General features: G+C 43.1%; 1 protein-coding gene across 3 annotated transcripts in view; it reads left to right on the top strand.

Annotated features, from left to right (window-relative positions):
* Positions 1-13,529, top strand: part of utp20 (UTP20 small subunit processome component) — a 59,298-nt gene that overhangs the window by 44,068 nt on the left and 1,701 nt on the right. For all 3 annotated transcript variants that reach the window (XM_042078570.1, XM_042078569.1, XM_042078572.1), the window contains exons 50-61: positions 1-89; positions 312-422; positions 1,266-1,345; positions 2,611-2,680; positions 3,026-3,208; positions 3,691-3,822; positions 4,211-4,343; positions 4,689-4,885; positions 5,221-5,292; positions 5,405-5,761; positions 7,247-7,373; positions 9,830-9,975. The exon at positions 1-89 is cut by the window's left edge and continues 43 nt beyond it. In XM_042078570.1, coding sequence (XP_041934504.1) covers positions 1-89; positions 312-422; positions 1,266-1,345; positions 2,611-2,680; positions 3,026-3,208; positions 3,691-3,822; positions 4,211-4,343; positions 4,689-4,885; positions 5,221-5,292; positions 5,405-5,761; positions 7,247-7,373; positions 9,830-9,975 — 1,697 coding nt within the window. The remainder of the gene's footprint in view (positions 90-311; positions 423-1,265; positions 1,346-2,610; positions 2,681-3,025; positions 3,209-3,690; positions 3,823-4,210; positions 4,344-4,688; positions 4,886-5,220; positions 5,293-5,404; positions 5,762-7,246; positions 7,374-9,829; positions 9,976-13,529) is intronic.

Below are 13,529 nucleotides of genomic sequence, written 5' to 3' on the forward strand. Positions count from 1 at the left end.
CCGACACGCAGCTGCAAGTGCTGCTGGGATACGCAGAGGAGGACATCTACGACCACACACGCCAGGCCACGGCGTTCGGCCTGCTGAAGGTGAGAGGGGTCGCAGGAGTTTGTGTCTGGGGTTGTGTGTGTGTGTGTGTGTGTGTGTGTGTGTGTGTGTGTGTGTGTGTGTGTGTGTGTGTGTGTGCGTAGGTGCGCTCAAAGTGCTTTCTGTTCATCAAATGAAAGATGAGAAGTGGCATTTGCCTCCATCTCTACGTGAAAGTGAATCTCGTGAGTGCATCCTACTTAAGCGCGTGTCATTTCCTGCAGGCCATCTTGTCCAGGAAGTTGGTGGTGCCAGAGATGGAGGAAGTGATGAAGAAGGTGGCCAAGCTGGCCATCACAGGAGCCAGCGACCAGGTCCGAGTCCCCTGCAGACAGGTAGATCTGGAGCACCTGGGGCCACCGCACACCTGCATGCAGTCAGCAGCGCTTGCTGCACACACTCGCACTCGCACACACACACACACACACACACACACACACACACACACACACACACACACACACACCTGCATGCAGTCAGCAGCGCTTGGTGCACACACACACAATCACACTCGCACACTCACACTCACACACACACACACCTACCTGCATGCAGTCAGCAGTGCTTGCTGCACACACACACACACACACACACACACACACACACACACACACACACAGGTATGTCTGTCGACACGGTCAGTTAAAGGAACACACCAGTTTTAGGAGAAATAAGCTTAGTTTGCGGTCTACCACAGTTAGATATGAGGACACATACCCTGCTCCTCGCTGTGCGTGCCTATAACTTGCTTCTAGCTAAGGCTAACTGGTCTAACCCACTTCCACTGAATTATGCTAAGCTAGGCTAGCAGTGTCAGACTGTTATTGCATGCACAGCAAAGAGAAGTGTATGTGCCATCTTATCTATCTCCGGGCTAGACTGCAAAATAAGCTAATTTTCCAAAACAGTTGGCGTGTTCCTTTAAGGTCACGTCCCCTCATTCAGTACTTTTGCCTTTAATGAACATTATGTGCTATATTTATTCAATATTTTGTCTATATACATTCAATTGTACATTTTTATATGGTATATTAAATTACACATATTCTAACATTTAACTAATGTTAAAATACACGTTTATTGTGTATCACACATTTATTCAGACCGACAAAAAAGTGTTACAGTTTGGTGTGTGTGTCATCGACCAGATTTAAATGTGTCTGTGTGTTCTCATTCAGATTTACCTGAAGTACCTCATGGACTATCCTTTGGGGAAGAAACTCAGGAAGCACCTAGACTTTGTCGTCGCTCAGCTCAGGTGGGTGCCATGCTTGCTGTTAAAGGAGAATTGCGGCGATTTTTCACATAGATCTATGTTTGTCACCGACTACTGTCGGTACGAAAAAGAAACAAAACAAAAAAAAATCTTTTCTAGCTAGCTCGAGTTGCTGCAGCCAGCATCTAGAGTTGCCAGGCAGCCACAGTGCTGTACTAGATAGATAGATAGATAGATAGATAGATAGATACTTTATTGATCCCCAAGGGGAAATTCACTCTGGGGGCATAAACAAGGGGGCTCATGAACATACTCCCAAAATGTATCACTGTAGCTGCCTGACAACTGTTTGGGAAATTAGCTTATTAGCTTGTTAGCATATAGTTTAAACGGAGCTATAAGCTAACTGGTCTAACCCACTTCCAGTGAATTATGCTAAGCTACACTAACCGTGTAAGACTGGGTTATTGGGTTACTGGGTTATCTAACTCTGGGGTAGAAGGCAAAATGGCAAATCAGAATCAGCTCTATTGACCAGATGTGCGTAAACAAACAAGGAATTTGACTCCGGTTAATCTTTGCTTTCAAAGTACAACACACACTTAACATATAAAGAATAAAAACAGAAAGGTCAGTAAGAAATGTAAAAAATACTGTACTAAATATAAAAAACGTAACATTATAAAGTAACATTATAAGAGTAGTAAGAATAAGTGTATGTGCAGGATGAATAGTATGAAGGGCAGTAGAATATGGCTATGTATAAGCATAATTACAGTATGTACATTTTATACACAAGTTGGCTTGTTCCGTTAAGCTCCACTTATTAACGCTTAAATCAAATTTAGCAGTATGTGTATTCTGTGTTATGTAACCATCTGAAATTTACAATGGTATTAGACTGAACTGCACTGAACTGTATGTGAACTTGCAAAACTGAGATTAACTGAATTATTATATGAGTTCAGATGCAAACCCTCTAAATAACACCTCTGTCAAAAATGAGATAACGATGGGGAGTGAATGCTCTCCACACATAATATACGTTAACCAATTAATTTAGCTTCAAAACCTGCTAAATGCCACTCTTCCTGGTCTGAAATATCGATTTGTAGGCAAAAACCTATAGGAGCCTGGTAGAAAATGCTCAATAAAAAGAAAAGTTGTCAGATGGATTTAGTGTTTTGCACCTGAACTCCTCATATTTTGATATGTACTATATGTTATTTCATATGTACTATATGTTATTTCATATGTACTATATGTTATTTCATCATGCTGTGCTTCTCTTCTAATCCTGTTGGCAGCTATGAGTACGACACGGGCAGGCAGTCTGCACTGGAGATGATGGCTTACATATTCCAGAGCTTCCCACAGGTATTTACCCACAATGCATCCCCTCTACGTCTGAGTGAAATCTGATATTTACCCACAATGCATCCCCTGTACCCCCGAGTGAAATCTGAGTATGAATGACTGGCCCTTTAAATTTCCCACACGTAAATCTTATGTTTGAAATGGTAAAAAGATAGATTCATCAGTAAAAAATCGAAATACTGTATATTATATACTAAACAATATTATAAAGCTACTGTCACCAGAATAGATCTTCAGAAGGCCCTCCACCTGGATGGTTCCTCCTTAGAACCTTTTTCCCCTGTGTGTGTGTTTGTGTGTGTGTGTGTGTTTGTGCGTGCGTGCGTGTGTGTGTGTTCTATACAGAACCTGCTGCTGGAGCACTGTGGTCTGTTCTTCGTCCCGTTGTCCCTGGCGGTGGTGAACGATGACTCTGCGCGCTGCAAGAAGATGACTGCTCTGGCCATCAAGTCCCTCCTCAGCCAGCTGGACCCTGAGCACCAGAACAACATGTTCACCCTGGTCAACACCTGGATGACCGGAGACAAGGTGTGTGTGTGTGTGTGTGTGTGTGTGTGAGAGAGAGAGAGAGAGAGCGCACCAGGACAACATGTTCACCCTGGTCAACACTTGGATGATCGGAGACAAGGTGTGTTTGTGTGTTTGTGTGTGTGTGTGTGTTTGTGTGTGTGTGTGTGTGTGTGTGTGTGTGTGTGTGTGTGTGTGTGCTCTGTGCACCAGAACAACATGTTCACCCTGGTCAATGCATGGATGACTGGAGACAAGGGGTGGGTGTGTGTGTGTGTGTGAGAGAGAGAGAGAGCACCAGGACAACATGTTCACCCTGGTCAACACTTGGATGACTGGAGACAAGGTGTGTGTGTGTGTGTGTGTGTGTGTGTGCATGCTCTGTGCACCAGAACAACCTGTTCACCCTGGTCAATGCATGGATGACTGGAGACAAGGTGTGTGTGTGTGTGGAACTTTGAAAATGAATGTGCTTTTCTGCTTGCTTGCGTGTGTGTGTGCAGATGTCACTGAGGCGTTTGGGCGTGCAGGTGTGCGGTCTGTTTGTTGAGGTTGAGGGAGAGCGTTTCACCAAAAGGATGGAAGTCCTACTGCCCCTTATTGAGAAAGACATCCACACAGACAACTATGAAGACGTGAGTTGAAGCACTGCTCATACACCCTACTTCCTCTTATTTAGCACTGCACATACACCCTACTTCCTCTTATTTAGCACTGCACATACACCCTACTTCCTCTTATTTAGCACTGCACATACACCCTACTTCCTCTTATTTAGACCACATACACCCTACTTCCTCTTATTTAGCACTGCACATACACCCTACTTCCTCTTATTTAGACCACATACACCCTACTTCCTCTTATTTAGCACTGCACATACACCCTACTTCCTCTTATTTAGACCACACACACCCTACTTCCTCTTATTTAGACTACATGGAAATCTTTGGAGGTACCCATTAAAGCGCTCTCATTCTCCTCTCTCTCATTCTCCCTCCCTCTCTCTCTCTCTCTGAATAGATTGAAGAGGAGCAGGATGAAAAGGCTGCTGACAGGCTGCTGTTCTGCCACCTCACCCTAATCACCAAACTCATCAAAGACTGCGGATTCCTACAGCTCACCAAGCCCAGGGATACACTAACCAGCATCTGGGGTGAGCAAATCACACACACACACACACACACACACACACACACACACACACACACACACACACACACACACATACATACAGTTCACCAACACAGTTCACTAACACAGGAATACACTCACCTGTGTGTGTTTGTGCCAACTTAACCTCTGACCTGTGTATGGTATGGTGTGTTTGTGCCAGCTTGACCTGTGTATGGTATGGTGTGTTTGTGCCAGCCTGACCTCTGACCTGTGTGTGGTACGGCGTGTTTGTGCCAGCTTGACCTCTGACCTGTGTGTGGTATGGCGTGTTTGTGCCAGCTTGACCTCTGACCTGTGTGTGGTATGGCGTGTTTGTGCCCCTCAGCTCACGTGGACGCCCACCTGCGGCATCCGCACTCGTGGGTGTGGCTGACGGCGGCGCAGCTGTTTGGTCAGCTGTTTGCAGCCCACAGGCCCGAGCAGCTGCTGGAGCTCTGGGGGGAGAGTAGCACCAGCAGCACCAGCAGCAGCCCGGCTACACCTGTGGCCACTGCACATCTCTACAACAACCTGGACAAGAAGGTAGGGGGACGTGTGTGTGTGTATGTGTGTGTGTGTGTGTGGGCGCTGCCACCGCACACCTCAACAACAACCTGGACAAGTTTGTGTGTGTGTAAAAACCCTGTTGTGTGTGTCTACAGATGAGGAAGCTGGTCATGTGTGTGTGTGTGTGTCAAAAGATGAGGGAGCTGGTCCTGTGTGTGTGTGGGTGTGTGTGTGTGTAAACCAAGTTGTGTGTCTCTACAGATGTGGGAGCTGGTCCTGTGTGTGTGTGTGTGTGTGTGTGTGTCTAAAGATGAGGGAGCTGGTCATGTGTGTGTGTGTGTGTGTGTAAACCAAGTTGTGTGTCTCTACAGATGAGAGAGCTGGTCCTGTCCTTCTGCCATCAGCTGCAGTCGAAGTTCCTGGACCCAACCGCAGGCGACCAGGTAAACAGGAGCAGCACTTCCCTTATGTAATTTCCTGTGAGGTCACTTCCACTTCATTGACACAATGCTATTAACAGTGACATCCCCTAACTGTCTTCTCTTCCACACACAGGTGGTGAAGAACCTGCTCTTTGTTGCCAAGGTGATTTACCTGATCTCACCCGAGTCTGATGTCACGGAAACCAACAAGGCTGGCGAGAATGGAGTGACACAGATGGAAGAAGGAAAAAGAGAGGAGGAAGAGGAGATGAAAGGAGAGGAGGAAGAGGAGGAAGGGGAGAAGGCAGAGGAGGAAGAGAAAGGAGAGGAGGAGAAGGCAGAGGAGGAAGAGGAGGGAGAACAAGAGGAGGAGGAGGAGGAGGAGGAGGATGTTGATGATGATCGCCCTCCTTCCTTACTGTGGGTGATGAAGAAGCTGTGTGTGTTGGCCAAGAGAGAGGCAGCATACACACCCAAGGTTCCTCTCAAGGTGAGGTCCCCACACACACACACACACCACACACGCACAGCGTACACACCCAAGGTTCCTCTCAAGGTGAGGTCCCCACACACACACACACACACCACACACGCACAGCGTACACACCCAAGGTTCCTCTCAAGGTGAGGTCCCCACACACACGCACACACACGCACAGCGTACACACCCAAGGTTCCTCTCAAGGTGAGGTCCTCGCACCCACGCAAACACGCACATACACCACACACGCACAGCGTACACACCCAAAGGTTCCTCCCAAGGTGAGGTCCTCACACACACACACGCACATACCCACGCACACGCACACACACACACACACACACGCACCCACCCACGCACACACGCGCACACACGCACACGAAACACTATATACTAAACATGCAGGCCATAGACATGCCATGACCCGAAATCATATGGAGGGCTACTCATTTGAAACAAACAGACCCTCACCCCTTTTTTGTGAGGATAGTCCTCCTAAATAATAGGCCTATGTAATTTTTACTTTTAAATTATCAATATTCTGTAGGCCTATAAGTCTTTATATTAAGATTTCATCTGATTCTTCAATACTTTAATATCAATATGCAACACTACCAACATATTTGTTCAGTTTGTTCATTTTAAAGTTTGCATGGGGAATCTAATCTTATTTTTTTTAACAAAAAAACAATATTTTTGTGCAATTAATAATTTGGGTTACAATGTGTACCCAATTTATACCCACCCACCATTATGAATTCAGGGGTTGTTTAAGTTCTGATTTCGGTGGACAATTCGGTTTTAACATTTCAATAGTAAATCACCCAAACCACCCTAACATATGAAGTCTCCTTTTAAAGTTATTGCACACCTGAAATCTCTCCATGATCTGACAAAAAAGGTAATGTACAGTCCTGCTCAGTCAAGCATGCCACAACATTTTCAGCGCTATTATACGGCAGTAGCCTACGGAGGAGAAAAGGCCTGTGAGCTAAAGCAATTGTTTTTCAGTCCTTGAACAATCATGCAAGAACCGTATTTGACGAACATAGAATGGCCACAGAACATTTGCAAAGATATGCTTCCATTGGCTACACCAGACAAGCAAGTTTCCCCCTTTACTGTGTATGCGTGCGAGCAGCATGTACTCGCTCCGCTTCCGTTGTTGTTTAAAGATTGAATGGGAAACGGATTTGGAGCCAAAGGCTAAAATTTAACGCAGCTACAATTTGTAAGGTATCACCTATATAAATTTAATGTTACAGATGTATGGCTACATACAATCTTAAAATGGTTCTAGTCTAGACTTAAATATATATTGAAAACTTCACAATGGAGTGTGTTTTTAGAGCGTGATCTGACTGATGGCTATTTTTAGAAGGTGCGCTGGGGCGCCTCATAGCCGCTCCGCGGGCACCGTGTTGGAGACCACTGCCATAGACAGACACAGATACAGACACACACAGCTAACAGTCTTTTTCTTGTGGTCGTCAGAGGACGTGTGTGTTTAAGTTTCTGGGCGCCGTGGCAGTGGACCTGGGGAAAGATCGCCTTGACCCGTACCTGACCACCATCATCAGACCACTGCACAGAGAACTGGACAGCACCTATGCAGACCAGGGTAAGACCACGCACTACGCACTACATACTACACACACACACACACACACTACACGCATACACACACACACACACACACACACACACACACACACACTACATGCACTACACACACACACACACACACACACTACATACTACACACACACACTGCACGCGCACACACACACACAGGGATGGTCCAAAATACATGTGTATTTTAGAATAAAATATCAAATGCCCTAATTGTGAGTGCATCAAAATACAGCACATGCAGTAAATGCAGTAGCCAGGCCATGTATCAAAATAAAACAACATTTTGAAAATACTAGAAATACTCTTTAATCATATATCACTTTGCAAACCTTCCATATCTGTCTGTCTATCTATTCCTTCATCACTACACTGACTCAGTTGATTAAGTGGACAGTGTTTACAAGCAACAGCTATTCTCTGCCTATAGACATGCCATAAACCTGCACACAGTCAACTGATCAACTATGCTGACCTGCCTGTCACATCTCATAGCCTAAATACTCTATCAGAGATGCACTCAAAAAGTCACAACTAGGGGTGGGCGAGATATATCGTCTGCGATAATATCGTGATTGTTGTTTTAACGATGTGCAATTTGACATTATCGAGTTTTTAAATTACTTATGGGGAAAAAACACTCAATCACCCATTGAAGACTCATACATTCTCAGGAGGTGTATGCGGGAGAAGCTGGCTGCAGCAGAGCAAGTGTCACGTGATCAATAGTGGGTCACAATGTTGTCCCACGCATGCCTAATGTTTATTTTGTGCAGCGAGAGTAGCCTGCTTGGGATTTTATGCGGCTACTTTTGTCAAGTATCTGTTCAAGTAGCATTGATGAGGCAGTCAAGTTTTTTCCTACATGGTATTATATGGAGAGAAAACATTAGCCTTTGAGTATTTTAATAGTCAGTTGTAAACAAAGAACTATTCTCAAGTAACTCTTGTAAATGGACTGAAGTTCGCTCTCTACGTTTACGGATTATGCTAACCGTTAGCATCTCTATGGGATTTCTCATATACATTAGCCATAAGCTAACGCATTAGTTTATATTCTGTAACTTGGAATGCTAGCCTACATGAGTGCTCTTAAACAAAACATAGAAGGAAATAACTGATATGTACTCTGTTGGTCTGCTTAGTTTTACAGTGAATCCTATGTAAAAGGTTTGAAAAGGACTTCAGCTTCAGACTTTCTCTTGGGAAACTGTTAGGCCTATTCATCTTCTCTAATGTAGTTGGCTAGACCATGTCATTGCCACACACCCAAGTGGGGGCAGAATTGGAAATGTGTCATAGAGTGACAATGCATTGGTTGATTTGGTTAAAAAGTCACAGGTTAGGTTACTGGTTATTATTGTAATGATGCTATTCATAAATAATGAGCTGTAAAGTAACTCAGACTTTAACAAAAACATTTTTTTTAAAGGATATCCACTAATTATCGTTATCGTCAAAATCACAAAAAAATATCGAGATATTATTTTTTGTCCATATCGCCCACCCCTAGTCACAACTGAACTTGTCAAGTGCTACAAGGTGAAGACAAGTCTCTGACATTGTCAGTGCATGCCCAGATTGCTTGGTGCACTGTGTAATGCTGTTGATCAGAAGGATCATGCCCCTTTTAGTTGTTTTGTAACTAACTGGGTACCGTATAAGCGCTAAATGGTGTTCTATTGATGCCAAGGGGCGATACATGGGGCAACCACATAACCGGATCCATGTCTTCCCATTGGATGATTAAAGTTATCAAGAAACTGAAAATTAAAGTTCTCAAGAAAACTTGTGGTTGGTGTGAGAGGGAGTGTATTGTGTGTGAGCAACCTACACATTAGTCATCTTGCACTGGGTCATCTTCCTGAATCTCAATATTCTCAAAAGGCTGGGCAATTATATCAGCACCAGTCAGAGGCTACATTCAAGGTTTTACACTATGAAAATATTTGACAGTATTTTTAAACTACAAAAATACACACTTATAAAATATTTGAAACAAAATTCGAAGCCTTTTTCTTCAAGCCAACAAAATACAAATGACAAAATACTACTTTAAATACATGCATCATAAATACTGTCCATAGCTGCACATACACTTACACACACGTTCACACACACACACACACACACACACACACACACACACACACACACACACACACACACACACACACACACACATACCTGCACCCACACACACACACACACACATACCTACACACACGTAAACACATATCTGCACACACACTGTATCTACATCAAGAAGAGTACACACACACTAATCTGAAAACCATTAAGTTGGGTCCTAACAGATGAGTCCTATGTGTACAAGCATTGCGTCACAAGGGTACTAACTGGAGGCAGAATGCATTCTAAGTCAGAATGCTGCACTCTTCCGTGGGGTTCTAACGGCTGCTGCCGGTGTGTGTGTTCTGCCTGCAGACCCGACGCTGAAGAACCTGGCCCAGGAGCTGATCGAGCTGCTGAAGAAGCTGGTGGGCCTGCAGCGCTTCTCTCTGGCCTTCGCCACCGTCCAGAAAGAGGCCAGCAAGAGGAGAGCGTCACGCAAGAGGCACAGGGCCATGCAGGTATTAACACACACACACACACACACACACACACACACAAGGTACAGGGCCATGCAGGTATTACTACACACACACACAAGGTACAGGGCCATGCAAGTCTTACCACACACACACACACACACACACACACACACACACACACACACACACACACAACGTACAGGGCCATGCAGGTATTACCACACACACACACACAAAAACGTACAGGGACATGCAGGTGGGAATGTTTTAACAGGTTACAACACGTCTATTAGTGCATACAAGAGCCATGCAGGTAAGAAAGTTTATAATACGTCAATAACAGCTTACAACACGTCAACTATACACACAACGCACAGGGCCATGCAGGTGAGAATGGTTATAACACGTCAACTATACACACAACACACAGGATCATGCAGGTAAGAATGGTTACAACACGTCAACTATACACACTAGGGCTTTGACTCCGAACTTTGTTATTCGAATATAATTCGATAATTTTAAAAATTAAAGATATTCGAACGAATTTTAGGGATCTCTTAATATTCAAACCTGTAGCCTATGGAAATAATTTTTTGTAAATGTATTTGCTTGTAAACGTTGTTTTAAATTCAGATTCTGAGGTTTTTTTCACGCCTGGTGAAGTAGAATCATACGGAGCCCCTAAGGGACATGAGCAAAAAAAAATCTAAAGTTTAGTTTCATGTGCTCACCTGAAACTTTCATGTGCTCACGTGCTTCAAGTTAGCATCCTGGTTCGAGCTTAGTGAGCTCCCACATAGACATAATAGACACTTTTATTTTAAACGTAACCTTCCTCTGATTTTAATCGCCTCAGTTATCAATCAAAGCAAACAGGGAAAAGAAATAGCAACACAATTATGAAAAACATAAGTCATAAGTCTGAATGAAAAGCAGCACTGGTTGAAGCCTGGAAATATTGTAAACAAAGTAGCTTATTTAGCTAGTTTATCATAGTCTACTGGTTAGACTGTTCAGTTTCCCCACGTGTGTTTAAGTTTCAAATGAATACTTTTTCTCCTTGGGACAGGCCCGTTTGAGTCTTGGAAAAAAAAATTCCATTTGCATCGGGATTGAGATGATTAGAACTTAGCAGTCAATTTGAATGCAACAGTTTTGAACAAATTCGTGCAGCGTGCTAATGATGCTAACCGGATTTAATAGCAATTTAGCTAGTCGTCTTGCACGATTGTGAATGTTTGGATTACATGTGCATGCTGAGGAGGGATGAGAGAGAGAGAGAGAGAGAGAGAGAGAGAGTTGCACATACTTCAATGCAAGATATATTTAGCCTATTTATTTATGGACAACCTAAGGCGGGAGGTGTGTGTTGCTTTTAATTATCGAATGTTCTATCGAACGTGTTTTTTATTGATATCGATTACATGTCTGTTGCGATACATATCGCTACCGTTTTATCGCCCATATGCTCAATAATAACAATTTTAACACACGCATAAATAGTCAGCCTTTTGTGCCGTAGTCTATTGACATTGACTGATACACTGCCCTCTGGTGGACAGAACATATAGAACTTAAGTTTGATACCAATATCGATCTTACTGAAGACATTTAAAGCAACACCAAAGAACTTTTCCTCTGACGCACGCACACTATTTGTTCATCCAGCAACGGCTTTGCAAATAATAATGTCCATAGACAAGGTAGAATATGTTGCATGATTTTATGAAAGAACGATGTATTGCGACATCATGCAAGTCAAATTTGTAGTTTCATTGTAGTTTCATTTCATTTGCAATTTCAAATTTATGTCTCATTCCATCAAACTACAAACCCGCTACCCGATCTGGCAAACTTACACAGTGCGGTTATAGCCGATAGAGGGCCGCGAAGCGAATGCAGAAGTGCCGTTCACCCTGTTACGAGTTGATGAACCACAGAAACAATTTTGGAAACATTATTTTAAGGTACAAAAAACTCTTTGGTGTTGCTTTAATGGTCAAAATATTATTAATACATATTCTAATATATTCAAAGTCAAAGCCCTAATACACACAACACACAGGGACATGCAGGTAAGACTGGTTATAACATCTCTGTTACTACACATAAGAGGTTCAGGGCTATGTAGGTCAGACTGGTTATATCACGTTTATTACTACTCAATAGGGGTGTGACTTTCGAAACTGACGTCTCGAATCTGTGTCGGCTTCAAAGCACAAGTGTTTCGAAACACTGCTTCGAAACGTGGTTCAAAACAGCCATGTCCATGTGACCACTGCTTCGAAACATTGTTCAAAATCCCCATGTCATGTGACCAAAGCTAAGTGAACCTATGGTGCATTTCACCCATTTCACCGGTGTCGGCGGCAGGTGTGCCCGTGCGTTCAATTAACTATGTAGACTTTTCTTAAGCAATAACCATGATGGTTTTTTTGCACGGTAGCCCAGGATGCTCAAATGTGGTTCGATCCTCGTTTGATTTCTAAGGAATTGTTTCAGATCATATCTGTTTTATATGTTTTCTTACTTCATCATTAACCGCACAGTTTCAACCAAACTCTCAGAATGGTTAAAAAGCAAACACATTGCGACATCGAGAGTTTTCATAAGAAGAAAGTGATTTAGAGAACTCTAGCGGTAACAATAACATTCTTTTTAGTCACTTCATGTGGTCTCCCATCCAGTAATTGACCAAGGGCATCAATGCTTAGCTTTTGACCAAGACTATGAACACAGGTAACACAGCGAGCCACAAACTTTAAAGACTACATATCCGATACGAAGCATTTGACAGATTTGTTTCACCCTAAACAGCTCTGAAGTGTCGGAATTGTTTCGAAGCTTCGGAACAATTCGGCACAATTGCTTCGAACGTTTCAGTGTTTCATAAAGCCTCGCTTTGCCCATCCCTACTACTCACAAGAGCGACGCAGGTGAGAATAGTTATAACACGTTTATTACTACTCACAAGAGCCACGCAGGTGAGAATGGTTATAGCACCTCTAGGCTACATCACGTCTGTTACATCATAGGGTTGCAACTAACGATTATTTTCATAGTCAATTAATCTGTGTCGATTCTTTTCTCAATAAATCGATAATACCGTCATAGCAGTAAAGCAGAAATTATAAACGTTTATATAACGAGCTGTGCAGGGGAGCGCACCTGTAATATCCCAAGGCATACGAGTTAGCTAGATACTTGATTGTTGTATGAACATGTCGGAGTGGTTTAGAACAGGTGGAGGCAGTAAGATTAGGTGTGCTGTGGAATTTTAAAGAACCCAGTGTGTTTTTGTACAGGCTTATGGAATAGGCTAGAGGAGTATTTGCTTTAAATACATCAAAGACACAGGTTGTTCAATAAAAATATTTTTTAAGTAACTATGGAAGAGAGAAAAAAAAGTTTTGTACGTGCACTTGCAGAAAAGATTTGTAACTGTAGGACAACTTTTTGTGCGCAGAATATTGATTTGTAATTGTAGAATATGTTTGTAATGGTAAAATATGTTTAACTGTAGGATGATTTGTAGCTGTAAAACTAATCCGTACCTGTAGAATAGATTTGTAAGTGTAGGGCATATTTGT

Source organism: Alosa sapidissima, chromosome 22 (assembly GCF_018492685.1).
Source record: "Alosa sapidissima isolate fAloSap1 chromosome 22, fAloSap1.pri, whole genome shotgun sequence".
NCBI classification, from domain to species: Eukaryota; Metazoa; Chordata; class Actinopteri; order Clupeiformes; family Clupeidae; genus Alosa; species Alosa sapidissima.